Source organism: Scophthalmus maximus, chromosome 1, assembly GCF_022379125.1.
Source record: "Scophthalmus maximus strain ysfricsl-2021 chromosome 1, ASM2237912v1, whole genome shotgun sequence".
In the NCBI taxonomy this organism is placed as follows: Eukaryota; Metazoa; Chordata; class Actinopteri; order Pleuronectiformes; family Scophthalmidae; genus Scophthalmus; species Scophthalmus maximus.
The window spans coordinates 4774261-4802190 of NC_061515.1; the positions used below are offsets into that span (position 1 = coordinate 4774261).

Here is a 27930-nt window from a genome sequence, read left to right on the forward strand (position 1 = left end):
GCCACGCGGGGCCCGAGCCCGAGCCCATAGATGACCCCTGTTGTTTTCTGCGCAGGACTGGGTGAGGCAGATGCGAGCCAGAACAATGGCTGCGTCTCGACGAAGCCGGCGGTGACTGACTCCACGGGCGCTGAGGGCCCCCGCCAGCCCTGGACCGACGCCAGCACAGCTGACGCTGACGCCGCCGCGCCACGCCCCCACCTGGTCCGCCTCTTCTCCCGAGATGCCCCGGGCCGCGAGGACAACACCTTCAAAGAGCGACCCTCCGAGTCGGACGAGCTGCAGACCATCCAGGAGCACAGCGGAGCGACCTCAGAGTGCGGTTCGGACATCCCCGAACAGGACCTAGATTAGACTAGCCTCTCTTTTTTTCTTCCTTCCTTCCTCCCTCTCCTCTCTCTTCTCTCTCTTCTCCCGTCCTCTGTCCTCCAGTCTCTCGTCTAGAGAGGGAGACGAGAAGCCCCCTTCTTGACAAATACAAATATATACCACCGACTACTGCTACCACCACCGCCATGGCATCTGCAAGCAGCTCCGCACAGGCCGCCTTCGGGCTGGGCCGCAGGAAGAAGAGCCCCGGCCTGTTGGATCAGATCGGGAGCTTCTTCGGAGGCGACAAGAAGAGGAAGAGCAAGGTGAGAGAGCAGTGAGTGTCGGAAGTGGGGAAAAAAACTTGTACCTCTGTTCATTCTGCTGTTTCGCTCCCGGAACCGCTTATTTTTTTTATTTTTTATTTTTAAACTTATACTTCTTTAGCTCTTGTAAAAAAAAAATCTTGATTTGCATCATATTTGTCATAATAGGGAGCTTGGTGATTTTAATGTTGTTTTTTTATGGTGAACCTGAGTCTGACGTCGTCCTGTGACCATGGCAACGGGTTGATAGTTAATGAATCCACACTGGATAATGGCTTCGGGTTGGGAATGTGATTTTGTTTTATTATTATTATTATTATTACAAAGAGGCTGTGATTTTGAATCATCTAAAGATACATTTTTATTTTGAATGGTACTGACATTAGTAGCTCTCTAATTTTTCCTTTTTTTTCTTCTTCTGTTGAATTTGATATGTCTGTTGTACTGTCTATGTGAAATGGTGGACTTTGTTAGCTTGTTGCTGCCATTATACAGTTTGCTTTATCAGAACTTTTGACATACAAGGAGATGAGTACAGCTGCGTTTCACCTCAGGTACTCCCCTAGATGATGGTGATGATGATGATGATGATGATGGTGGCGTGAGAGATGGGAGGTTTGGGGTTTTCCACTGAGAGTTGACGCTGCTTCTCGACTAGTCGGTGTCTCTGATTCCTCCGTCGCTCGGCTGATTGTCAAACATCCGCGATGGCGTCGGCCACGGGGAGGTGATCTCCCCCCGTTGGCACGGCGCAGCGGTCCGCTCAGTCACTTTCAAAGTCAACGAATGCATTTTCGCTATAAACGATCAAACATATAATGATATGCAGGAGATATGAGCAGGAGCGTTAGTATCACAACCTCATTGGGGGGATGGATAGATATATATATATATATATATATATATATATATACGAACAGGCGCTGCATCCCATAAAGTAAGTACGGCTTTATTTAATCTGCTACGGGATTTTGAGCCTGCGTTCATTATTCTCCAGTCCAGTTTGGTCTGGATACCAGAATTTTTTTATGATATTTAAATATGAAAACTTTGTTCACGAGGCTTACTTTGTCAAAAACAAAGAAAGAAAGAAAAAAAAAAGAAATTTTTATGTTGGCTCGTCTTTGGTCTTGTCGTGTGAAACTCGTATCCGCGCTCCTGGCGCCGGCTCGTCCACCGAGTTGGACACACTGGGATCCACTTCCAGTCGTGACGGAGTTCCCCGGCCCCGTTTGCCTCGGCCGCCGAGAGCCAGACTGCAGGCTTTGTTGGTTCCGCGCCTTTTTTTGTTTTGTTTCACTCAGCGAGGCCGTCCGGAGGGGCGCTGCCGGAACGGAAAACTTCAGCTCCGGCGCCAAATGCTAAGTGGCGTCGTCGTGCTGATGCTGAGGCTTGAATCACGCAGCATCTCGCGGTGCTCTGCGCTGCGCGTCCCGCCACGAGTCGCGCCTGGTGGAAGGGAACGCCGTGAGAGAGCGAGCCGAGTTCTGCCGGAAAAAACTGTCCCCTGCGATCGTGAGCTGTGCCGCCCTGCGGACCTCTGATCAGAGAAAATCACCGAGCCGGATGAGAATATGCATTTCTCCCTCACGCCGTACCTCGACCACGAAGAGGCGTTTTCACAGTGTCAGATTCAGGATTAGAAAATCATTTCTTTTTTCTAGTCTTCGGTTTCGGAGCCTCGTTCCGCCGATTCGAAACGATATTGTTTTCGGAAAAATGTTCAGGGAAAAGTTGTGAAGCTTCCGTTTAACGTTAATCCAGGCCGGGGGGCCACTTGGCTGCAGTATTCGTTGGACCTCCAGCGTTTTCTTCACTTTTGCCATGGACGAACTGTACGTTTCTGACGAAAGTAAAAGTTGTACAAAGATATTTATATATATACATATATATATATATATATATATATATACATATATATATGTATATATATACATATATATATGCTGTATGTATTCACCGAGGGTTTGCCTTCAAACGACGAGCGTTGACATCTCAAGTGAACGGCAGGTCTGCCCCGCCTCTGTTGCCTAGCCAAGTTCAAAAAAAAGAAGAAGAAAAAAAAAAAGGCTGCTCTACATTTCTGCTACAAACACTTATTTTTCCAGAAAGAATTCATCTTGGAAACAGGTATTTTTTTGCGTACGGATTCATCCACAGACGCCCTTAATGTAACCTTTGACCTCTAGGCTTACTGTCTTGGTGGGGACTTGCTCGCTCTTATGGATTACGATATGTGCATGCTCGTTTCAGTGAAGCTGAATTGTTTCGATGACTTGGTTTGAATATGTGGAGCCATTTAACCAGCTGATTGCCTGCGCGTTAGTTTTTTGCTTGTTTGTTTTTTACGGCCTTTTGTCCGATTCATTTACATCCCTTTCAATCCACGGCCGAATCCGGGCTGTGAGGAAGTGTTCAGACACGAGAAACCAGAGATGGCACCAAAAAAGGGGGGAAAAGCTTCAGTCTCAGGACATGAAACAACTGCAGGAAATTCAGCATTTGAACGCTAACGGGGTTTCGATTGCAGGCGTAGCTAATTGGAGGGGAAATTAATTTTGCATGAACATTGGTTTAAAAAAAAAGAGAGAAGATTTGTAAGTCGTGATTTGCATATAAATTGCTCGAATGGCAGAGAGGGAGAATCAGGGACGTGGTGATGAGACGCGTTCTATGAAACATGGCTTTTTTTTTTTTTGCTTAACAGAAGCCAAAACCAAAACTTGTGTGACACTGTTCTACTGTTCACCCTCGGACTCACCTGTTCACCCTCGGGCTCACCTGTTCACCCTCGGGCTCACCTGTTCACCCTCGGGCTCACCTGTTCACCCTCGGGCTCACCTGTTCACCCTCGGACTCACCTGTTCACCCTCGGGCTCACCTGTTCACCCTCGGACTCACCTGTTCACCCTCGGACTCACCTGTTCACCCTCGGACTCACCTGTCCCCGACCCGGGGCCTTCAGCTTCTGCAGTTTGTTACACTTGTAACCGTTTGTATCTGTTCCTAACCTGCTTCTGTTTCTTTTTTGTTGAGGGGATTATTGCTTGATTAAAAACTCTTTAACAACAACAACACACTCGCTGTGATCTCTGTCTTCAACTCGTGTTTGGCCTCACGTCTCTCTCTTGCCTTTGTCAAAGGTGCGACGGGTTTGTTCTAACTGCTCTGCTAACACCCGGCAACAGCCGGCCCGATTTGTTCCACCGCTCCAATCACAGGAGCGGTGGAACAATTTCACTTGTCGTCGTCCCCCCCGTCCCCCCGGGCGTGACTAAGAAGAAGCAATGAGACGCAGAGCGCATAAACTGTGAATATGTATTCATCGTGCGGGGGCTTTTGTTTTTTAAAGATTATAGACGTCATGACGAATAAATACATTTCACAGTTTCAGTTCAGGCAGTCAGTCGAACAAAAGGGAGCTATCAGAGAGGGTTCAATGGGGAAGCGGAGCTCCTGCTTATCTCCGCTCCGACGGTTCTGAGTAACGGATGACTGCCCTGACTTGTTTGCGTGAGCCCGGAGTCGTAAGGTGGAGAGGTGGGAGATCCAGACACCTTTTAGTCTCGGTGTGACGACTGAAAGGTCACAGGCGGGCGGCTCGTTGTTCACGTTTCCCCGGAAATTTAAACTCGTTTCATCGAGACCCCATATCGGATACCCCACATATAGCGTCGTCTTGCCAATAATTCAAAAATGCGTCAAAAGACTTTGCATGATCGTGACCGGCAGCATGTTCGCGTCTCTCCGGAGTTTCCGCTCGGAGATTCAGTCGGTGCAGGCTCATGCAAATCTCTGTTTCAGATGCAAAAATGTACGATCGTATCATATCATATCCATGTCTCGGTCAGAGGAGAGTATGTCCGGGCGCAGGAGATGGTTACACGAGGAACGCGAACACTGTCGAGGAGCTTCGGAGAAAGGCACAGATTTTAATTTCATTCGAAGGAAAAGCTGCAAATGAGTGATACTGGAGGAATCAACAGCAGGCACCAGTCACTCATGAACGGAGACACGGGCAACGAAGCCTCTGAGTTCAAGAAATTCAAAATGCAAATATTACTCAGGGACTTGTGGACTTCTTACTGAATCAACCTTAAGGGACTGTATGGAATTGGGTGGGAAAAAAACGGAAAACACAACAGGCTCCTCCACAATACCTCAAAGCAATAGTGGTACATATGTTGTGCAGTGATTTTGCCCTTTGCAAGACGTTGTACTACAATTTAAACCATAACTTTATCAAAACAATTGGATAAAAATACCGACAAATCTGAAAACAACCCCCCCCCCCCAATGCACTGTCCACAAATCTGAAAAAGTGCAGCCAAAATAAGAAAAAAAAAAAAAACTCCTTAGAGTTCAGCGTGATAATTGCTCTGGACCGCAGGTGCACAGGCCGACGTTCACAGTTCAGGTGTGATTCCCTCCCTCAGCAGAACCCTTCCTGCCATGCAGGTGTCCACCAGTGATGATATTAACCATAACCATTCTCAACCATGTGTCTCCCCCCCAGTCTCCCCTGCCGCTCAGGCGGGATTCATTATTAAAGCATCCTTCACAATGAAGGAGACTCCTGGTGCGGCAGCGACCTCTGACCTCAACGGGAGACGCCTGCGATCGTTAACCTGCACTTTGTGAAAAGCTTCGGGTCGCCGACACCTTGTAGCTCGATTCCGTGTCCGGAATCTAGATCCTCTGCCTTCCTCGTTTCCTCCATATACATATATATATATATATATATATATATATATATATATATATATATGATGAAAAAATGGTTTCAAATTTGACAAAATACACTTAATGTTTGGGCCAGGTGGGGGCAGCGGAACGAGCCGTAAACATGAGGCTGAGTTATCGTCAAGGCGATAAGGTTTTTTAACAGTCTCTTGTTTACAAATCCAGAAGACGTGGAGTGACATGAGTATTCAGTTGGAGTTGTGTTCACGGCCCCGACAGCAAATCAGTTATCTGCAAAGAAACGTTAATTTATTTTTATTTTTGAATTTCTTCCTTTTTTTTATAATTATTATTGCTGCACAGACATTTGTTATCAGTCTTCGAAGCAATTAAAAGAAATAAACTTGATGCCAATTCTTTATCTTTCCTTGAAATGCGTATAGTCTGCGCCCTAAAATGGATAAAATAATAATTATGATTTACCTCTTTGCTTCTTTGATGGAAGAAGAAATGTGATGAAGAGTGTGTGTGTGTGTGTGTGTGTGTGTGTGTGTGTGTGTGTGTGTGTGTGTGTGTGTGTGTGTGTGTGTGTGTGTGTGTGTGTGTGTGTGTGTGTGTGTGTGTGTGTGTGTGTGTGTGTGTGTGTGTGTGTGTGTGTGTGTGCTGTTTACGTTAGTTATTGTTGGACTTTTATTTTATCCACCAGCTGTTTTTATTCAAGGCCGTAAAAAAGACAGAAGGAACTGATTTTGGGAAAAGCTTTGTGTAGCCTGACTTTGGAGCAGCGTTATTTCTGAACACGGGGCTGTTGACAATGAATCGCCTCGGTTATGATTCAGCCACGGCGAGATTAATGGCGAATGCATTGAATTGCTCATTTGCTCCATTTCAATTAGTTTATGTTTTCAACAAATCATTGTCAAAAAAGGTCCTTGCCAGTTTGGGACGCGGGTTGACGAGGTGACGCGGGGCCGACTGAGTGAACGTGTGTGTGTGTGGGGGGAGCGACGGAGGCCGACGGTGGAGTTTCCGTTAAGTACAGTCAGCAGCAACATATTCCCATGAACAGGTGCTGCGTCGCGTCCATGCACGAGCGTGTTGGTGAGAAGAGGAGTTCCACGTTGACGCAGCAAAAACTGCCTTGACGCAGGTGTCGGAACAGATGGCGGAAAACATCCAGACTCCGAGGATGAAATATTAAAATGAATAAAGTTTCTCACCCTGGTTTTGCTGCAGATTCTTTATTTTTTTTCTTCTTTTCTTCCCTCAACTGTCATGAGCTACACTCATGCTGCATGCACACCACCGCACACGGTGCGTGCATTGGAAAGGTAATATACAAAAAAAAAAGGAATTCATAATTTGACGTGTTAAGTCAGTGTTCAAAAGCTGTATATTTTTGCAGCATCGTGTGATATTTTCTGCCGTGAACGATTATAGATAAGGACAAAGTTGTTACTAAACCAACAAAATTGATGCAAAATACAAATCAAAGCAGAATTATTGTTCAGTAAGGCCCTTGATTCTGATTGAATCATTCTTTGATGCTATATATATATATATATATTCATACAGTATATATGGCTACATGTAATGTCGGTGCTTTTTTTTTGCTTTGTTCGGCAGGTAAGTAGGTCGAGGGCACCGGGGACAACCCTCGGAACAAAACAAAACATTAATTCAAGTTTGTGTAACGGGGTTTATGCCTCAGTTAAACTAGTAATCTTACATTTATCATTCATGATTTTGAGTAATTCCCAGTATTTGAACAAGTGTCCCACTCTCATGAGTTTAATCCCAAGTATCTTTTGGATGAACATACATTTAAGACATTTAATGTCTGTTGTTCCTTCCTTTTCCTCTCCTCTCCTTTCTTTCCCTCTTTCCTCTCCTCCTCTCCTCTCCTCATCTCCTCCTCTCCTCCTCATCTCATCTCCTCATCCTCTCCTCTCCTCCTCTCCTCCTCTCCTCTCCTTTCTTTCCCTCTTTCCTCTCCTCTCCTCTCCTCTCGTCCTCCTCTCCTCCTCCTCTCCTCTCCTCCTCCTCTCCTCTCCTCTCCTCTCCTCCTCTCCTCTCGTCCTCATCTCCTCCTCCTCTCCTCTCCTCCTCCCCTCCTCTCCTCTCGTCCTCATCTCCTCCTCCTCTCCTCCTCTCTCCTCTCCTCCTCCCCTCCTCTCCTCTCGTCCTCATCTCCTCCTCCTCTCCTCTTCTCTCCTCTCCTCTCCTCACATCTCCTCCTCCTCCTCTCTCCTCTCTCCTCTCCTCCTCTCCTCACATCTCCTCCTCCTCTCCTCACATCTCCTCCTCTCCTCTCCTCTCCTCCTCTCCTCTCCTCTCCTCCTCTCCTCCTCCTCCTCTCCTCCTCAGGGATCTTTCCGCGGCGCTCTCTCTCCCGCCCCTCAGAAAGCCTCTGCGACCTCCCCACGTAAGCGTACAGGAGAGAACGCCGTGGCCCACTTCTTCCGCACGATTGTGAGTACGACGCTCAGAATGAGCTACTGTAGATCATATCTAATATCTAATGCACAAGGTGTCAGACATCTCAGACATTAAGTACGCAGCCAGTGGCCTTTACTTCTGTGTCTCTTTGTTGCTCCTTCTCCTCCTCATTAATTCCATTCTTTCCCTCTCTGTCGTCCACTCTTCTTCAGGTGTCCCCTGCCCCTCCTAAGTCCAGGGTGAGTCGGCTTTACACTGATTCTTCTGTGGTGAAAAATAGAAAAATGAAAAGGATGACTGAATCGTCTTACTGTTAAGAACACAATAAACACAGTGAATATATTATTATTAATCACGTGCCACACCTGTGATCCATTTACGTGCCACATGGCTCAGAAGAGGCAGAATCATTTTATCGACTATATTTCATGCAACACATTTCCATCAATCGCATCTCGTTCAGGCACCGAAACCAAAAGTCTTTCAAAGATTTTGGTCCGGCAGCGAAAAAAAGCATTTGGATGTGAGAACTATTCATCCGTTTACAATCTGCAAATAGGAAAATTTGTACAAAAAGTGTGTTTTACATGAATGTCATGTGCTACAGGGATATTTCTTGTCCAGTTCAAACAAACAAGAGATAACGTTGTAATCTGGGGGGGGGGGGGGGGGGAGGGGTTATAAATATAAGAACAGCTTCTCTGGTTTCCACTGTTTGCGCTAAAACCACACAGACACGGACGTGGCCTCCGTCTCCTCTTCAAACACTAAGATTACGACTGTACTGTATATATATCGTGAGCGTTTCCCTCCGAGCGGAACTGTTCCACTGTATATTTTATAGGTCTCTGGCTTCGCTGCTGCTGAGTGTCTGTTCTTTTCAATGTGAGCATCTTTCCTTTCACCCCCCCCCCTTCCTCTTCTGCTCCTGCTCCTCCCCCCACCTCCGTGACCCCCGTGACTTCTCCCCCTCCTTCCGGACGGACCCTCCTCTCCTTCCCATCCTGCCTTTGCACTGAGTAAGACACACATTTCTATTTTGTCGTCCCCCCCCCCCCCTCTCTTCTTTTTTCCTCCTGTCCTTTGTCTCTTTGCTCCTCTGCTCATCCAGTGGACGGGACTAGCAGCCAAGATGGGCCTGGTAGGTTGGTGTGAAACCTGTGAAAACACAACAGGGTTTTCATGCCTTTAATGCATCCGAAGCAAAAGGGCGACTGGGGTCATCCTCTAAAAAACAAAAAAAAACAACTGCATTTTGAGTGCTGCATTTCCATTTCGTCTCCATCAACCACGCAAACCGCCGTAATCTGCCCATACATCAGCAGTAACGGCCTCATTTCCCTTCCGACTCCAGTCCATTTTCAGAGAGGTCATCCCCATTCCCCGGCTTCTTTTCTTACTTTGTCCCCGCATGACTCATCCATACGTTGTGTATTCACGACAACGCGACGAGGGCGTCGTCCCGCTCTTCATTATCCTCGTTTCACTTCAAAGTATGAGGTGAGGCCCGCCATCTGCTCCGTGTGGACATGTTGTCAACGCTTAATATGAGGCCCGGGGGATTGTGCGTGTGTGTGTGTGCGTGTGTGTGTGTGCGTGCGTGTGCGTGTGCGTGCGTGTGCGCGCGCGTGTGTGTGTGTGTGTGTGTGTGTGTGTGTGTGTGTGTGTGTGTTCGTGTGTGTTCGTGTGTGTTCGTGTGTGTGTGTGTGTGAGCAACAGGTGGGTGGACGAGGGGGGCGAGAGGCCGAGCTGCTGTAGACTCTTCTTTGAGGACTGGATGAAGATCAGGCCCCTATCCAGGATTTTAGCCTTTTAGATTTTCCCTTGATCTAAATATGCACACTTTAAGACGTTTGGCGACTAGGGGAATGTTCATGTCACCGGGCCTCTGCTACAGTCGGATTAATTCTAACGTCACTCAATCATACAATTAACCGTCTGGCCGACCACGCGAGGTCACGTCAACGCTCGCGCCTCAACGCAGCGCGGCAGCAGGGCAGCTCCGGAGAGGGGCGGCATTGAAAAGGTCAAATTCCACCAGTTCAATTCACTAATTTGCCTACGGACGTTACTTACCTTACTTTACTTAGCAAAACACGCAAGCCTGGAAATCTTTACCCTTTTTTCCACCCTGGACTTTTGCTGCTCTGAAGGTTTTTTTCTCCCCCGTGCATTATTCACCCAAACCCCCCCGGATGAAGGCCTTCGCAAAAAGCGCAAACGCCATCATCCTGTAAAAGTAGGCCAGGCGTGGATCGCGCCGCAATCGATGACTCTTGATGTTTTGCGGATAGTTTCTTCGGTTTTTCCTCAAAGAGCTAGCGCACCCTGGGGAGGGAGGATTTAATGTATGATATTCTTCCCCTCTCTCCTTAGCCTGTGAATAGTTTTGCGTAGGGGGGTCTCCAGGCCACATGTCAGTCCGCTTGCCAAACATCTCCGAGACTACGACACACACTGACTTCCTCCCCCTCTCTCTTCCAGGGCGCTCAGAAGTCGCAGTCTAAAGCCAAGAAGGCCGGCGCGGGGGACGGCAAAGGCTCCCTGACTAGGATCTTCAAAATGGTAAAAGGATGAATAGCAGAGAGAGTCACTTCCTCCCTTAAACTTCTGATCTGCTCGTGAAATTGCACAGAAAACGTAATATTCCACTAATCTCTTTCTCGCCCGTTGTTTCTTTTCTTTTCTGTCTCAGTGATGATATCAGCAGCAGAGTGAGTAACTGATAGCTGACGGAGGGGGGGGGGGGGGGGTAGTCGGGTTTAACTCACTCCGCGATCCTTCAACGTTGATGTGCTTTGGAAGACATCCTAATCTCATTACTACACCACTGCAGCAGCAGCGGCCGCAGAATAATAAGAGGCTTTCAGAGGCAAGATTGATCACCGGCCGCACGCCGCCAGCTTTCACGCCAGCTCTGATATAATCACGCTCTGCAGGGTAGATCCACTTCTGATATCGGGTAGTCTGGCTACAGCCGACATACTGTAACTGTAGAAATACACGGCAGTACCATGCAATACCACCCATCACCTGCCGAGCACCACGACCTCGCCATCAGCTCCTTTTTAAAGAAAACATAAATGTTATATGAACTTATTCAGGTTTATTGTACGTTAGAAGTAAGTGGGGGGCATAAAACAATCACCAACACAAAGTCATTAAGGGCCTGAAATACTTGAAATTTAAATGATATATAAAAATATTGTTATCATGTCTTTTACAGTCTTTAAAAAGTATTTCCTGAGTGACAATAGGTTCTGTCACTGATTAAGAATATTACGATATTCAAAGCTGTTAAAATCAATATCTCATAAGAAGAATGGGCCCTCAGCTCCAGCTGGTGAACATGCAGCAGCTCAAGTGCCAGGTATACTGTATTTCCACCGGGAAATCGGTGGAGACCAAAACGAAGCAAAAAAGGAGCATTCGCTTTTCCCTCGAGTGGTGACAAACGGAACTTCAGGAGAGTCCTGTCTGCTCGAGGCGAACACAGACAGCTGATCGCCGAACAAATACACGGACAAACACGTAATAATGTGTGTAATGTATATTGATTACCAAGTATGTTACAGATCCTGCAAGGTGCTTAAAACCCAAAACAGGGACCTGTAAAAGAAAGCATTGTCTCCACTGAGGTCGTGACCTCGTGTGACATTTGGTCAAAAATATAATTACGGAACATAGTTTGAAAAACAGGTTGAAGCTCAAGTTGTTGGTTACGAACACGCAATGTCAAAAGCTGCCTCGGAGCGCAGATGGAAGATCTGAAGATATGAAGATATGAAGATATGAAGATATGAAGATATGACTCGGCCCTCCCGCTGTGACTAAGTGACCTGAAGGTTTTCAGACTCCCACACCGAGAGTTGTCGGGACGTTTCATCTGAAAGTGGCTCCGGCACACGAGCACTTGTCGGCCACGGGCCTTGTGCCCACTGTGTTCACTGCTACTTTAGTTTTTAACGTACGGGGACGCCTCCTCGTTTGTTGGTTTCTTTTCACGCTGCATGTCGCGAACAGGACGGGCGCGCGTCGCGTCGCGCCCCGCCGGCTCTCTCCTGTCGGTGTGTTTTAATGAGCCCGTACCTCAGAGGAGTCAGCCACGCAGCCGCACCGGGGGCGGACGGGGGGGGGGGAACAAAAAGAATCTAAATTTCCCCGGGGCTGCGTCCGCGTCTGCGGTGGCTGAACGTGTTTGTCGCTAAAAACCCCACCGGAGAGTAGACGGCTCCGCGGATGAGCAACTTCTGGGACGCGCGCGGCTTCCAAATCTCTCTGATGCGGCTAACTGGCGCGGAGCCGGTGCCATCGCCGCCATCGCCGCCATCGCCGCTTCTTCTGCCCACGAATGGCATCGCAGTCGCAAGTGGAGATGAGCGCAAAGCCGCGTTCACGTTCAGTTAGTGTCTTTTTCGCGTTTAGTTTCGTTTCAATTTTTCTGCTCCCAGTTTGAGAATTAAACCTAAGTACAAAAGAGTTTGTTCTCTCTCCTCACAGACAACAGATGAAATGGCCGTAAGAAAGGCTCAGAACGAAAAGGAGCAAAAGGCGTCTCACAATATGGATTATCTTCCTCGAGCCATCCATAAAGATTTTGTCTCATTTGTATAATCTTTCTCCCTTTCGGATCCCTCTGCTCTTCTGAGTGAGAGCGTGGGAAGTGAAAGACGGGAGTGTAGAGTCGGAGACGCCTTCGTGATGATCTGGACCTCTGGGAACGGTTACACACACAAAAAAAAAGGCAACATGTGGGTGTTTTTCCCTCTGAAAGGCCGAAATACCTGAAAACCTCAAGAAAGGAAAGAAAAGCACATTTGCTCTATGATTTATGAATCAATAATCTCCAACTCTATTTCTCTCTAAATACAGGAACGTCCTGTATTTACTTATTATGGAACAATGAGTCAAGTTATATTGAGATACTAACAGACCTGACTTAGTACATCACATTTCTGAATTCTTTTTGTATAACAATGAGAAAACAATTCTCGTTTTAACAGAATAGAATCAATTTTTTCTTTTCTCATGAAGTTATTTCCCATAATTCTGACCTAGAACTCCACACTGGTCGCTCACTGACTAAATCTGATTTCATATCCCATAACTCGGACTGTACTTGTGCATACAACAGACTAAATATCTCATGGTTCTGACTATCGTCTGATAATTTTGACTTTTTTTTCTTTTCTTCTCCTGCTAGAAATCATCTTCCACGCTTATGCGATCATTACAGGAAAAAAAAAAAAGGTTCAGCTCACTAACCTGCTTATAGTTCGTCACGTCACAGGACGACTCTGACCCGTTCCCTGTTCAGGCCTCTGGTTGATAACATTTTGGACACAGGAAGTGACAAGTCTGCCAGACGCTTGCCAGTTTTCTCAAATCGCCGATGACTCATAATGGCCGTCAACTTTGGCCCAAAAAAAAAAAAAAATTGGGAAATGCTCCAATTTTGCTGTCAGGCGTCGACGGCCTTCCTGAGGTGGAGTGACCCAGTTGGGCCGGAGTCCAGAGAAACGTCAGAGTGGTCCTGCGATGCTGCAGCTGCAGGAGGAGGGGGGCTGCCACCTCCACACATTCATCACCTGTGTGTGTGTGTGTGTGTGTGTGCGTGTGTGTGCGTGTGTGTGTGTGTGTGTGTGTCGTGTGTGTGTGTGTGTGTGTGTGTTCCACAGGGAAGCAGGAGCGCGTCTCCAGCCAAACGCTGAGGTCCCTCGCTCACGCCTCCTTCCAACAGCACGAGGGCACGTTCAACACCACGGGCACTAAAGTGGATGGGAAAAAAAAAAAAAGAAGAAGAGGAAGAGGAGGAAACCTTGTCACCCCCCCCCCCCCCCCGTCCCCCGTCCCCCGTCCCCTCACACTCAACTCCCCCCTCCACTTCTGATAACACTTTAATGTTCGCTAAATCCCTCACCTGTCCTATGACCGCCCCCTCCCCACCCCCCTTTGGCTGGTAGATAGCAACACAATCTGTTGCCCCCCCCCCTCCCCTGTTCTCCCTGCATGCATTGTGCTGAGTTGTCTGTGCAGCCGTCCTGATTGGTGTGAACACTGTTTGCTGAAGTTGACCCTGAAGCCGCTCCTCACATGTGCAGCCTGAATGACCCCCGCTCGCCCCCATGGCTCCCTCCCCCTCCCCCTCCCCCTCACGTACACTTGTGCTTCTTGAGTTTCTGTGCAACGTCTTCGTTCTTTTTGGATTAAATGAAATTAGAACAAGGAGGCTGAACTGAGGCACGACCCCCGGAGCAGCTGAAAGTCGAGGCCGGTGCAAGTCCCACTGACTTGACCGTCATTGCCGCTCGCAGACTGGGATGAAAAGACCGGGGGGCTGCTTCCGTTTTTTTGTTGTTGTAGAAAAGAGCGTTTTTTTCTTTGTCTCGTCACTCTGTCGTTTTCGTCGACCCCCTCCTCCCCCCCGTCGTGAACCCGTGTTCGACTTTTAGTTTCATAATCCACCCCTCGTGTGTCCTGTCGTGAATGTGATGTCGCTCTGTGTTCCTCATTAAGGCTGTGGGGTTGTTGGGGGTTGTTTTTGTAGTGAAAGTTACATTTCTAAATTTTTCCCGTAATCAATATTTCTGCTATATGACGTTCTGAAAAAAAAATATGATAAACTCTAAAGCATTGTTTCCTTTTTTTCGGCCCTTGTGATAATGGAACTCACTAATTTCCCTTTACATGTTTAGAGCTAAATTATTTCAGACTCACGATTCCAGAGTCGGACCTTCCACCTATGCTTCGGTCTTCTTCTTTGTAGTTTTTCTGTCAAAGAAAAAACCTCGCTCAGCAACAAGTGCCTTCTCCACCTGACTACCAAAAACAATGTGTATATCATCGTGTGTGTGTGTGTGTGTGTGTGTGTGTGTGTGTGTCCTGTATGTGGATAATGAAAAATACAACAACAACACAAACACAATTTCAAAAAGGTGCTCTGTAACTAACTCTGTATTGACACGTTATAAGGTGTTTTACTTGAGAACGTGCGAGTTGAATTGTTTCTGACGGCACTGTGCAACTTGTGCTGTTCCAAACCTCCCGTCTTCCAAAAGCCGGCGCGTGTGATGTGTGGCGTCCATCTCTCCTCCTGTGTGTGTGTGTGTGTGTGTGTGTGTGTGTGTGGGCCTCATGAGTGCTGTGTGGTGCTTTTCTGTGTGTCTTCTTCCCTGAATGGATCCGGTGAATGAACGTAAAGATCCTCCTCATCATTGTATGTGTTCACGACCAGCCACTTAACTGAGAACAAAAAAAAAGAAATAAAAATGATAAAAACCAACTCTATTTCCTGCCTCGTTGAGTGTCATGGGTCATGAGAGAAGAATAAGAAAAAGAAAAAGCGAAGCGAAGGCAAAGTGGCGGTTATCGGATCAGGTCACAGCAGCGCGGCAGACGGAGGTATGACACGGTTCCTTTCATGAAGCCGCTGAGGAAATCGTCGTTCATTACACCCGAGCTTTCTGATCTCCTCGGACCGGGAGTGGGCGTCGGCTCCACTCGGGCTCAAGTGTGATCACGCGGAGTCAGAGAGGAAGCGCGAGTATTAGAGCTGGGCCTTCAACTTGGCTCAAGCTGAACCCTGTGAGTCGGCTTTTGGCCCATGGGCAATGACTCTTGGTCTGACCCACGATAAATCAAATGGTAATTGGTTAGTTTACCCGTCACTTTCTAAGCGAACACACGCGGCCCTGTCCTGACCAGTCCTGACCAATGGGGAGAGCCAGCTAACCTTCTCTCTTCCTAAACAACAACATCCATCCATTATCTCCGGTTGACCAGTTCATCCTTTAGGGCTCACCAGGGGGGCTGGAGCCGATCCCAGCTGACATTTGGGGCGAGAGGCGGGGTTCGGCCCGGACAGGTCGCCAGCGTATCGCAGGGGCCAACATGCAGAGATCCACTCTCACATTCACACCTATGGTCGATTGTAGTGGCTCCAATCGACCTAACCCCAAATCTGCATGTCTTTGGACTGTGGGAGGAAGTCGGAGAACCCGGGGAGAACCCGGAGAGAACCCACGCAGAACCTGCAAACTCCACACAGAGAGGCCCTGTATGGTCTGAACCTGGATTCAAACCCAGAACCTTCTCTCTAACCACCACATCACCGTGCCGCCCGCGGCCAACAACAACAACAACAACAACAACAAAAACATTTGTGAAGAAAACTTGACAGAAAATGAGGCTAAAATTTGAATAAGGAGATTAATTATAATTTTAGATAAAGAAGGGAATAATTATTAAATTAAATATTTAAAATGTTGATTATCTCTGGCCTGAGGGCCCAGATGCACAGAGAATAGGGGAAACAACATGTTTATGAACCAGACACATTGACGGAGGCCAATTCATACTTTTACACCAAAATATTTTCTAACCCTTTCAATAACCCGGTCATGTTCTCACACACACACACACACACACACACACACACACACACACACACACACACACACACACACACACACACACACACACACACACACACACACACACACACACACACACACACACACACACACACACACACAGATATCAGCAGCAGTATTCTATCGTCTGTTGTGGTGATAGAAGATAAATGCTGAGGTCTTACCTGGAGTGTGTGGGTGCTTTCGTGAATCGGATTTGCCGTCGCGAAGCCTCGCCGGAATACGATTTGCCCCCGATGATCTCGCCGGCGGGCCCCTGCAATGTTGGGGGACCGATAGATGAATAAATAAACGAGGCAACGTTTTCACATGCAGGACCAAAGTCTTTGAACGAGGCATTAAAAACAAACATGGGGAGTCGATGTTCTCTCGTGAACTAACATCTTATCTGTACATTTACTGGAGAGAAAACGTAGAATGCATGTCCTTGAACAAATCTGCTGAATGTGAATCATAAAATGATTTTAAAAGACATATTTATACATTTTGCATCACTTTTATCCGTGTTTGCTAGCTAGCAGTCGACTTCTCCTGCATCTCTACTAACAACACGGGGAAACAGACGTATCGTCCGATTTGATAAAGTGCCTAAACCTGGACAGTAAAAAAAAGAAATTTGTTTAAATTTGTAGAAAAATTACTTTAATCTCCTTAACTTATTATGGACAATAGAAAATACAACTGCAAAAAAAGAGTGTGGGAAAAAAACAAACAGCTTATTGTCTGTACATTGGCTTTGATTCATAACAAATACAACATTATGCCCAAATTACATATTTCCAAACAACCTATGTTTGGGGCAGACCATCAGAAAATATATATACGTCATCTAACTACACTATTTACAAAATGCACTACAGTAATGATAAGGTCAGTGCTGCGGGATCAAACGACACGACGACTACAAGGAAATCGACATGATGCTGACGTTCGCGATGATCCGTCCAAAATAAGCTGCCGCGGCTTCAGATCCAAAACGGCGTCCTCACAGCTCACCGGCAATCTCTACAAATGTAACCGTTTGACGCTGATTTGTGACTAAAAGATACACGGAACAAAATGCAAATGACATTTCACTTCAAAACAAAAATATGTACAGTATAAATAAGTAAAAAGAAAAATGTAAACCAGTGAAAAAAGATTTCTGTTAGGTGCTGTAAACACAGATGCTTTTGAAGCAGATGACAGCAGTGCAGTTGTTTCGCGGCTCCGCGGGTTTGTAACCGTGAGCAGGGCCGATGATGACGAGACGAGACACTCGTCTCCGGGGGGAAACGTTTTCTTCTTCTCCATTTCTTCTCTTTCGAACAGGGGGGCGGGGCATCAGAGGGACCTGCGTCTCCCGGCCGACTGGAGGAGTCTCTGGGACGATGCCCGGGTTCATTGAGCCGAACCTCTCCGGAGGTTATCATATTGATGACAATCAGACGGCAGCAGCAAAACAGATAAAAGTCATTAGGGCCAATCAGAGGGCACCAGACTCCCCCTTGACTCCGCTGCTAATGAGGACCGACAGCAGGGGACCGCTGTCGCCGTGAAAGCCCCTCGATCTACAGTGGAGAAAATCTAAATAAGTCTTCAATCTTCCTTTCACCAAATGACCGTGTTTGAGCGGAAGAATATGTTTGGCGGAGCTTTGTTGTTCAGTTGTAAAACTCAGTGCTTTTTTGACTCTCGGGACTCGTGGTCTGTGGTCAGGAGAAGACATTCTGCCAGTCTCCGGATGACTCGGGCACAACCTCCAGGTCGAGCTCGGGAGACACCTCCACCTGAGCCGCTGCTTCCTCTTGGCTCAGGGACACTTCCTGGATCTGACCTGGAAGGAGAGAGAGAGAGAGAGAGAGAGAGAGAGAGAGAGAGAGAGAGAGAGAGGGGGAGGTGAGAGGAGAACACGAATAATGAGAACGACTTCCCATGACTCCATGAGATGTGTAATAACGGAGCTTTGTGAACCAGAAGAAAAAGCCCATTAACACACATTTACGGAGCAGTGCCAGCAGCTCTGATCCCGTATTCAATTTACCAGTGGCTGTCATGCAAATGAGACCAATCCTTCAAAAAAAGCAATCTCCCTTCTGCCACACTCCTCCCAACATTTGTTTTAATATCTCAACATTCTCCCCAGAGGCTGGCTCTTTCTTCTGAGGCCGTGTCAATTACACAAACTACATAAAACATATTGTGAATATGTCGTGAGTCGTGTATCATATTGGCTTGAAATAACTTGTGTGAGAGGTTCAGCCTCCTGCTACAGGCCACACGTTTTACATTTGATTATGTTCCCCTCTATTTTCACTCTCTTTATCTCAAAGACTTAAAACACACATTCAACGCGTTGCAGGAGCGAGTGTGCGCCTTGTGTTTCTCATGAGCAAAATGACTGTAATAACAGAGTCTCTGTCTTTGAAATGGACAAACAACATGGAAAGGATCCCTGGATATTTTGTTCCTTGGACCGTGTTGACAATACTTCCACAGTAAACACCTCAACCACCATAGAGTGTCCCCTGTCGGAAGCTCAGTTGGTTGCGGTTTGCAACTTTACCACCAGATGTTGCCAGAAACTAAATTACACACTGGGGCTTTGACAAGTAACATAGAGGGAATAAGAATGAATGTGATTATTGGCAGCTGTTTAAAAAAATAAATAAATAAATAAAACTTAATTTGTAGTGAGGAAACCTTAGAAAATAGTGATAAAATTCCAGTGAGGTATTCACTTTTAAAATCAGCTCAGTAGATAATGACCACTGTGATTTACTGCTGGTGCAAATCTACGGCTAAATGCTAATGTCATGATGAATCTCTGTGTTGGACAAATTGATCTGATGATGACGTCAGAGGAAAAAAGTTTAAGGATCTTGTATAATTGGACAAGGTGTCGTGGAAGTCCATCCAAAAGTCTGAGGATCACCAAGGTCAGTAGGATTCATCCCCTGGGGACCGTGAATGTCTACAAATCTGTTCATGGCAATTCAGCAAATTAAGCGGCTTGAATATGTTACACTACTAGAGGCACGCTGATGGACACTGTGGCTGAAAAACTGGAAAATATCCATAAAAGAGAGAGAAAGAATTTCTAGTTAATCTCGGTCACTTGTTCCAATAGAGACTTCAAATGCACTTTCCAAAAGAAAAAGACCTTGATGGAAATCTTTGACTGACCAGCACTCAAGTATGTTCTCTCTCTCTCACTTGTAAAATACTGATCCTCAGTGAGAGTGAGCTCAGCAGACAGAGAGAGAACAGAGAGATGATGAATGTCCTGAATTACCAAGACGTGTGTGTGTGTGTGTGTGTGTGTGTGTGTGTGTGTGTGTGTGTGTGCACTGGTGTGATGCAGGTCAAGCTGCTCACCGTAGCCGTGGGATCTCTTCATGTGGTGTTTCATGTTGCTCTTCTGCGTGAACCTGATGCTGCACACCTCACACTTGAAGGGCTTCTTTCCAGTGTGTTTGACCATGTGGACCTGCAGAGCGCTCTTCTGGTTGAAGGCCTTGTCGCACTGACTGCATTTGAAGGGACGCTCGCCTGCACGGAAAACACAAGACATGCTGCATTTAGCATTTTTCTACATAATTAAATTGCTGTCAGAGTAACAAATACTTGCTATCATACATCAACATGATTAGTGCAAGTAAATGCAACCATGGTTGAGATTATTGTGCAATATCTTCGTGGGACAGAAAGGAGAACTATGATGCTCAATCTACACATTTCTTTTACCATTAAAAAATTATCAATATCAATAACAAATCAATATTATTATTTCTTTATCATCAATTAATCTCCTGATTATTCTATATCTTCATTCATCGTATCATCTTTGCTTCAGAAATGATTTGCTGCTGATATTCTGTTGACTAAATTATTAATCTCCTTATAGTTTTGGCTCTACTTCAAAGCTCTCTGCAGTTGCTTGTTAGCAGGTCCGGCACATCTTGTCTAGTTTTGTTCGTAGGAGACTAAAACAATACGTGTCAGATTAAATGAATGGCCTTTGTTGTGTGAAATGGCACTTATGAATAACCCAATTACAACTTTTAGCTTAAAACTGTAATGGTTTACTACCCATCAATGTATTTAAATGTACTAATCATCAATTCTTTCTTTTTTCAAACCCTAACTTACATGTTTTATCAGGAGCATTCAATGTTATCCGTCTTATCCGTCCTATCACGGCTACTTTTAATACAAGGTTTGAGCCACCTAAATCTTTGGATCTTTGCAATCCAAAAAGGGATCTTTTGTTAACCCCAGTCAATTTTCCTTATCAGGCGATGTCATTGCACGCACGTTGTTTAAGATGTGGATCTGGACAAGAGGGAACCCGCAACTATGAGCGTCAGGAAAAAAACCCTGAGATTAGACGGGGGAATGGAAGCTTTTGTAGTCTTCACTACTTTCGTCAATGTTGCTAAGAGACAAAAGGCAGAAAAAAACAGACACTGCAAAGGTTGTGAGATGAACCAGAACAGAAAAGGACCATTCAGAATCTTTCCTTAGCAGTATTCAAATGAGTCTATTCAAATGGTAATAGACCAACTGAATTTTTTCTTTTTGTACATCGAGGGCTGATAATCATGTCTGGGAGTCTACAATTTCACCGAGATGTGAGACGTTCGAGGCATTCAGCCCTGTAGTCGCTGTCTGTATGAATGTATGAATTAGTGAGAGTGAAAGTTGACAGCTGCTAAATATCACATCCAGGGAAGAACGCTGTTTTTTAAACATCCACACTCTTTTTGCACCATTTTGTGCGGGACAGCGTGAGGACTCTTTATTGATCTTCACACAATTAATATGTTTTTAATAGCCAATAATTGCTTTGTTTGATTTGTGCAACATGGAAGAAAAATTAAAAAACTTTTAGGTTCTGTTGTTTTATCAGGAGCATGTCGAGGTAGTAGTATACAATGGAATGTCTGACATACATTACCCAAGTGTACAATACGTACACTGTTACACTGGTAACATACACCTGTGATGAAATATGCACAAAGAATTTTAAATGTACATGTTTCCATGGTACCAAATGTTTCTCTTCACTCACACAACTTCCTTAAACATCACAGATGTACGACAAAACACATCCATGTTGGAAACCATATTGTGTGTCCTGTTATGTCCAAAGCCCCTAAGTGCTCTATATTAAATAAGACATTATTAAATAAATTAATGAATAAATAAACATATGAACAGACTTTAAAACAGTCAGCTACCTTGTCTTCATACTGTTTATTTAAAGCTGCTTTGAGTTGTTTAAGAATTATATAATTATTGCTGTAAGTAAAATAGTAACTGGCTAATGTGGTTAGCATGTTGAGCTTGCTTGACTGTGACTCGCTGAGAAGTCTTGATTGGTGACATCACTGTCATGAAAAGTTTCATGAAGCAGAATTTTGAAATATGTTTTCTACAAGTGAAAATGAAAAGGAACAATAAAATTCGGGTAATATTAAAAGAACAATTTCATGATAATGAATTAAGTTTGAAGCATTTCTTAAATCATTTAATTAAATTGTTGGTTCATTCATTTATGCAATTTCATAATTACTTTTGGGCTACAACCATAAATGGTGGATTTTAACCACAACGCTGCAAGTTATTGTCATGACACCTTCAGTGCAAAGTTTCCTCTTTAACGCTCTCACCTGTGTGTGTTCGGTTGTGTCTCTCCAGCTGGCTGCGCTTGGCGAAGGCCTTCACGCAGGACGAGCAGTTGAAGACTCTGGGTTTCTGGGAGCTGGGTGAGGGGCCTGGCTGGTGCACCCGTTCATGTTCCTATACACAGATCCAAACATTTTTATTTCAGTGTTAAGAGTCGAGCAACAAAGTCCCTGTACAACTACGTGGAGGAACTGACATAACCCCATGTCAGAGAGATTCTGAAGGGAAACTGCATCAAGGGAGTCTACAGGGTGTTTGGGGGTTGTTGTGGAGGCAGAGAACTTTGAATAAACCTGTAACTGAATGAGAAACACTGCATGTTGTCCTGTCCTCTGTTTTATTTACCATGCCCACAATAAATATGTGTCCTGGTTTTTCTGCTCAGCCTTTCCTTTCCCAAAACTGTTGATGAACTAAAAGGTTTCAAACCTTACCTTAAGGTTAACTGCATGTCCTCAATGTGTATTTGTATGTTTGGCGTGTGACAAAGTGAATCCAGACAGTAGACAGATACACCTCGTCCCCTTCTTCTCTCTGGCCTGTGTTTATATAGCACTTCTTTTAGTCTTACCGACCGACCGCCCCAAGCTCTTAACAGTTCATACATTCATACAGCGGGTCTTCTATCATACATCATTAATACACTGCCGGCACAGCCACCGGGGGCTTGGGCATTGAACCATCGACCTTCTGATTAGTGGAGGACCCTCTCTACCTCCTGAGCCACAGCTGCCCTCAGGATCTTTTGATGTGAAAATGTACGGCCGTTCCCTGTGAGAGGTTACTGCTGCTCCACTGTCTCTCGGGCAAAAAAACGCCTATTATTTTCCTGTGTTCTAACTGCAAAGCCATGGTTTAAGTTTTCTGGCTATAATTAAATTGCAAAGTTATTATCCTCAGGCAAACCAAATGGAATTTTTTTTTAAATAAAAATAAATAAATAACAGAGATACCACTTCATCTTTCTCACCACTGGGCACTTTTTTAAACATCTAAAATCAACATCCAAGTACTCATTGTGTAGACTAATGAGCAGCCCGGGGACCTGGAGAGGATGGAGCCTGGTCACTCCCCCTGTGATACGTACCTAATCTCAGAGTCATTACTTTTATGAGAGCCAATTACTGCTCAGTATATTGAGGCACATTTACTAAAGTGAAAGCCTGAGGGCCTTTTCTTAGAGACAATTTGGGAAAATGGCCTGTGTTGAACCATATCCTCCTGATCTGAGAAACATGGCATTTACTATGTGCCTAAGTGTCTCGATGAAGAGGATGGCAAAAAAGAGAAGCATACGTGTGCTCCTCGCCCTAATCTGACAGTAAAACACATTCCAGTTCAAGTGTATGGTTGTGGAGAGTGACAATTTATAAGAGTCTATCTGAAATCCATTTGATGAAAGTGTTTCATACCAAGATGACACTTCCCATTCCTTACTGACTCTTTCAATCTTTCATTTTCCTGCCTGAGGTGGAGGCACTGATAACTAAAAATACGATTTATGTTTCATCAATTGTATTCAAAGTGGCCATTTGGATTATAGGGAGGAAGAAAATTGAGCAATCAGCATTAAATAGAAGCGATCAACAGCTTAAGTTTAAAGCTGTTCATCCACCGAGTCTACCGTGATGCACGTGGTCTTACCTTCAGGTGTGTGGCACGCTTGAAAGCCTTGTTGCAGACGCCGCAGACGTGACAGCGGTCCTTGCCATGAGCTTGCCTGCAGTGGCGTCGCAGTGAGTTGGCATTCTGGCACACCTGGTTACAGTAGTAACACTGGTTCCGATTTTCGCCCTCCATCTGGGCGTCCTTCTTACGCCCATCGTCAGAAATCTAAAACACACAAGAGACACTGATCACTTAACCTTGCATGAGTCTGGCCTTGCATCAAAATGGGATGCATGTCAAAAAGTTTACAATTTTGACAACTAACAAATGTCGTTTTAAATACCTTTGACTGCTCCACATTTTCATTCACATTAGTCTAAGCCACATCTCTCAAGATAGCTGATAATTGCATTGTCATCTTAAGTATTTACTTAATTCACTTTTTTGGCAGCTCCAGCCATTGATATAAACACACAGGACAAACAGACTCACGTTATATCCGTTGTCAGACGCCCCGTTTGCAGACTGCGAATGGTGACTGACCAGTATGACCTGCTGGCCTGAGCTTGCTGACTGCCCTTGTAGGCTGGACTCAAATGTCTGACCCTGAGGATCACAAGAAGCTCTGATAAGACAGCTGACCGATTACATGACGTTATGTCTGATCTTCATTTCTTACATTGTCTAGCATGCTCTGCAGTCTTGAGCGACACATTTTAGCTTTTTATCTGTATTTGAAGTCACTTCACAATCATTTATTACCTGTGCATTGAGGTTTAGAGTGACACCATCCAGCATACCCTGTGCATCGGCAAGGGTTAGTGTAACACTGCCATCGCTGGCGACGCCCCCTGGTGACATCACCAGGCTCTGGGATGCAGCAGTGTGTGAAAGCGTGGTGCTCGGTGGCAGGCTGGTTACTGATAAGTTGAAGAAAGACACCGGGGGTTAGGATCAGGAGGATTTGAATTTTTTTACTGCCACAATCCATGACTAGGGCGGATAAAAGTTTTCAGCCGACTGCGAGAGTCACTGGCTGCATTCGCTCGTATTGACCTTTGGGTAACATGTGTATGCTGGAAATGGTGCAGGGGAATACATTTTGGATTACAAGAAAATACGATAAGTCATAATCACCTAAAACTTGCACTTGCACTCAACAAAGAAAATTACAATTCTAAACAATTATATGACACTAAAACTCCATTAAAAAAAACTGGTTGCCAGTAAAATACTCTCAGAATGAAGGATAGCTTTGTTATGGCATAAAGAGAATTTGCTGGATAAAAACCTCTCCTGCTGCAATGTGAGGTGACCAGTGGTTACGGTGCAGGGATTGTTGCGATGGCCACAAAATGTGTACCTGTATTTGTTCAGGTCACTGCAACCAGCTGTGTACCGAAGCCCTTTGGGTGCTCACGGCACCCTGATTAAAAATAATACCGACAAATTAATTAGGTTTGGTCAGGGAGGAACATCCATTACATTGTTGGTGAATAACACTAGCTGATAGTCTAATAAAAAGGCCAATATGGGCACCATACAACTTATCAGTCAAAGCACAGGTGGCACTGTATTTGCATACAGAGTGACGGGAACGCTTAGGTCTAATCAACAAAAGCAAAGATGCTCCGTGTGTCTCTGTGGAAATGTTTTCCACTTGAGTTGAGAGAGACGGGTAATGAAGAGAGACAGATGAGACCGGAAACTTGATAAAGTTTCTAGGGTGACAAGCGAGCCAGTCAACAGGAACCGTCTCTGGCAAAACAAATCATTTTCTCACTTCACTGCATGCGAGCGCCTAACTTTCTTATCAGATTGGTCCGTGCAATCAGTAAGTGGCTATAACTCGCACATACTGTAGATGTTCAGGCTCAAATGTACATCCTTGATGGATGCATGCATGCATTGAAAACTGAGTACACCCCGTGCTAGGCATCACCAAAATGTTAAGCAATTACAAATCCAATCTGATTAATGCAATTGTGTTTGTTTTTAGCCAAAGTGCAAAACTGAATGGGTCATATCAAAGTGGAGCTGCAACATTTAATCGATTAGTGATCGATTTTAAAATTAATTTGCAGCGCTGTATCAAAAAACCTGATAGGCTCAGACTGTGCTTTGTCTATAATGTAGTATGTACAAATAATGACTACATGGGGTCGTTTTGGTAAAACCAAAGGCAGTTTGTTTTTGCTAAAGTTCGCTTACTGCAAATGTTAGCATTCTTGGCTACCTACCGTACTTTCTACAGTATAATTGCAACCTAGCATTAATTCCAAAGTCAAACAACATACGCTGACTTTTTCCCCTGTGACATATGCTTCATTATCAGGCTTTATTATAATAATACTACTACTACTACTAATAATAATAATAATAATAATAATAATATTGTATGTAGATACATATTCATGACATTATTACCGGTTTCCTAATTTTAAAGAATTATTTTAAAAAAAGGATAAATAAAACAGCTATCTAGAAATGAAAAAAAAGAATGTTAAGAGAATGGGAGTCGTAATTTGGAGAAAAAATATTATCTTTTTCCAATGCAGCCATTTTTTCCTTTTCTGTTCTGAGGCCGGTCGAGCCTTATTCACCCTACAAAGCCTATCACACACATCATACACTTTGATGAATCCATAGTGGGGACACTCACCTCAGAAAGCCATTTCATGAAAATGCCATTTCCGCTGAGAGAACAGTTTGAGTCTCCATCAGTGCTTTAGTTTTATCCTGCCATCTATTTCTGGTGAGGCGAGGAAAGTTTCCTTTTGAACCATTAAAGGATTCTGAGCTAAAGTCGCTCTCACTTCTGGTGTTACAGTATTTATGTTGCAAAGCGAGTCAACTGCACAGCGAGTCAACTGCACGTGCCCACTCACATGTAATGTATCCTGTGTATTTAAAGTCACTATACATTACTGTGATCTATCGTTTGTTGTTTAATGCTACAGGATGGTGACACTCGGCCTACGCATTGCCTGAGGCGTCATACTGTATGTTTGGAGTGATTGCAGCAGCTTTCAGCACAAACGACCTGCAAAGCATGTATGATCATTCCTTTAAATGGGTGGTAATTTAATCAGCTCCGCTGAAGGAGGCCATTGAGGTGATGTTTTCACAAGAGACAGCTGAGCATTGCCCACACTATTGCCACGCTTTTGGCTTCAAGCTATGGACTTGAGTCGAGTGGTGCTGTGAGTGAGTGGAGCAGGTCTGAACGGCTGGCATGATGTAGGTCATAGATGGCTTTGTGTGAATTTATAGAGAGGATTTATGTTGAAAAGAGTCTGACAGAAGAGAGTGATTGTTCTATTTGTAAGGGGGCGTATTTCCGAGACACATAATTTAAAACAAAAAACAAAAACGAAGGGCCAGCAGAAGGTAATTAATTTACATTAGATACCTGCAAGTAGATACACTCTCTACGTACTAGCAACCACATTTCACCCCCCGTTCATTTCACCCAGTGATCACAAAGTGATTCTATTTTGAGTCCAATTTGATTGATGGCTCACTGATACATACCTCTCCTTCAGGAAGTATTTGTGTATCCGTGTTTCTATGTAAATACATGCTAAAATAATGCAACACCCCCCCCCCCCCCCCAGAATAAAGCAATTGAAAATATATATCAGTTTCATAAAAGATAAAAAAGCTGTATTATTTTCAGCTTGAGGGGGGCTCAACTGGTGGCCTGTGTGAAATACTAACTCCAGTACCTTGTGTAACCCCTGAAACCTGCTTTTTGTGATTCACATCCTGCAGTGGCATGACTTCAATATATGATATATGAGACCCGCACACAGATTCACTTAACACATTAACCAGCCTTCCATTTTCCAACTCAAGAGCAGCTCCGAAAAAAACAAACAGAGCTGAACATGATCTCAATATACCTTATGACTTTTCAGAAAGATATTGGATGCAAACAAACATTTGTATACCAGGCCTCACCTGCCAATCCAGTGCCGGCGGGGCTCTGAGGTAGGAGGTGGTCATTGGTGATGGTCAAGGTTGCACTGGTGGTTTGGCTATTGAGCGGTGATGTCAGCCTGATGCTTCCATTGATCTCGCCGCCATTGGGGTTGCTATGTTGAGGCAGCAGATCCTGACCTGCAACAATGTTGTGAAAAGGGCCTTTTTTGAACCAGAATTTAAGAAAATTAGTTTTTGTTTTCACACAAATTTGAGGAAGGAAAGCTCTGTTCATACATTTGGATACACTGAGAGACAAAGTCACATCAGACCAAACCCATGCATTAACCATCTTCACTTCTAGTATATCTTGGTGCAGAGAAAAATAAGAAAAAAAAAATAAGGCTATGAATAAGAATAGTTTGCACAATACAAAAAAAATCAAACAATGTATATGAGAATTCTGGCTGAAAGAAGAGCCAGGTAAAACCCAGAGGAAATACTCTGACAGCTCCAGTCATGCAGGCAGCAATGATCTC

The 27930-nt window shown here is 44.9% G+C and overlaps 3 protein-coding genes across 7 annotated transcripts in view; 2 read left to right on the plus strand and 1 right to left on the minus strand.

Annotated features, from left to right (window-relative positions):
• Window positions 1-3707, plus strand: part of LOC118290167 (myelin basic protein-like) — a 40965-nt gene extending 37258 nt beyond the window's left edge. For all 3 annotated transcript variants that reach the window (XM_035617659.2, XM_035617830.2, XM_035617750.2), the window contains exons 4-5: window positions 56-635; window positions 3343-3707. In XM_035617659.2, coding sequence (XP_035473552.2) covers window positions 56-354 — 299 coding nt within the window. In that variant the 3' untranslated portion in view covers window positions 355-635; window positions 3343-3707. The remainder of the gene's footprint in view (window positions 1-55; window positions 636-3342) is intronic.
• LOC118290320 (myelin basic protein) lies at window positions 504-15039 on the plus strand. The gene is made up of 5 exons (XM_035617949.2): window positions 504-635; window positions 7686-7790; window positions 7970-7996; window positions 10242-10322; window positions 13436-15039. Exons 1-5 carry the CDS (start codon window positions 516-518, stop codon window positions 13466-13468), a joined length of 366 nt encoding a protein of 121 aa, XP_035473842.1. The 5' UTR covers window positions 504-515; the 3' UTR covers window positions 13469-15039.
• A 1769-nt stretch (window positions 15040-16808) lies between these two features.
• Window positions 16809-27930, minus strand: part of LOC118315973 (zinc finger protein 236-like) — a 41774-nt gene continuing 30652 nt past the window's right edge. For 2 of the 3 annotated variants that reach the window (XM_035643716.2, XM_047335537.1), the window contains 7 exons: window positions 27431-27589; window positions 24230-24387; window positions 23960-24073; window positions 23504-23692; window positions 21844-21973; window positions 19547-19720; window positions 16809-18005 (listed from right to left, as the gene is read on the minus strand). In XM_035643716.2, coding sequence (XP_035499609.1) covers window positions 17884-18005; window positions 19547-19720; window positions 21844-21973; window positions 23504-23692; window positions 23960-24073; window positions 24230-24387; window positions 27431-27589 — 1046 coding nt within the window. In that variant the 3' untranslated portion in view covers window positions 16809-17883. Of the gene's footprint in view, window positions 18006-19546; window positions 19721-21843; window positions 21974-23503; window positions 23693-23959; window positions 24074-24229; window positions 24388-27430; window positions 27614-27930 lie in introns of all 3 variants that reach the window. The other variant, XM_035643710.2, reaches the window with a different exon arrangement.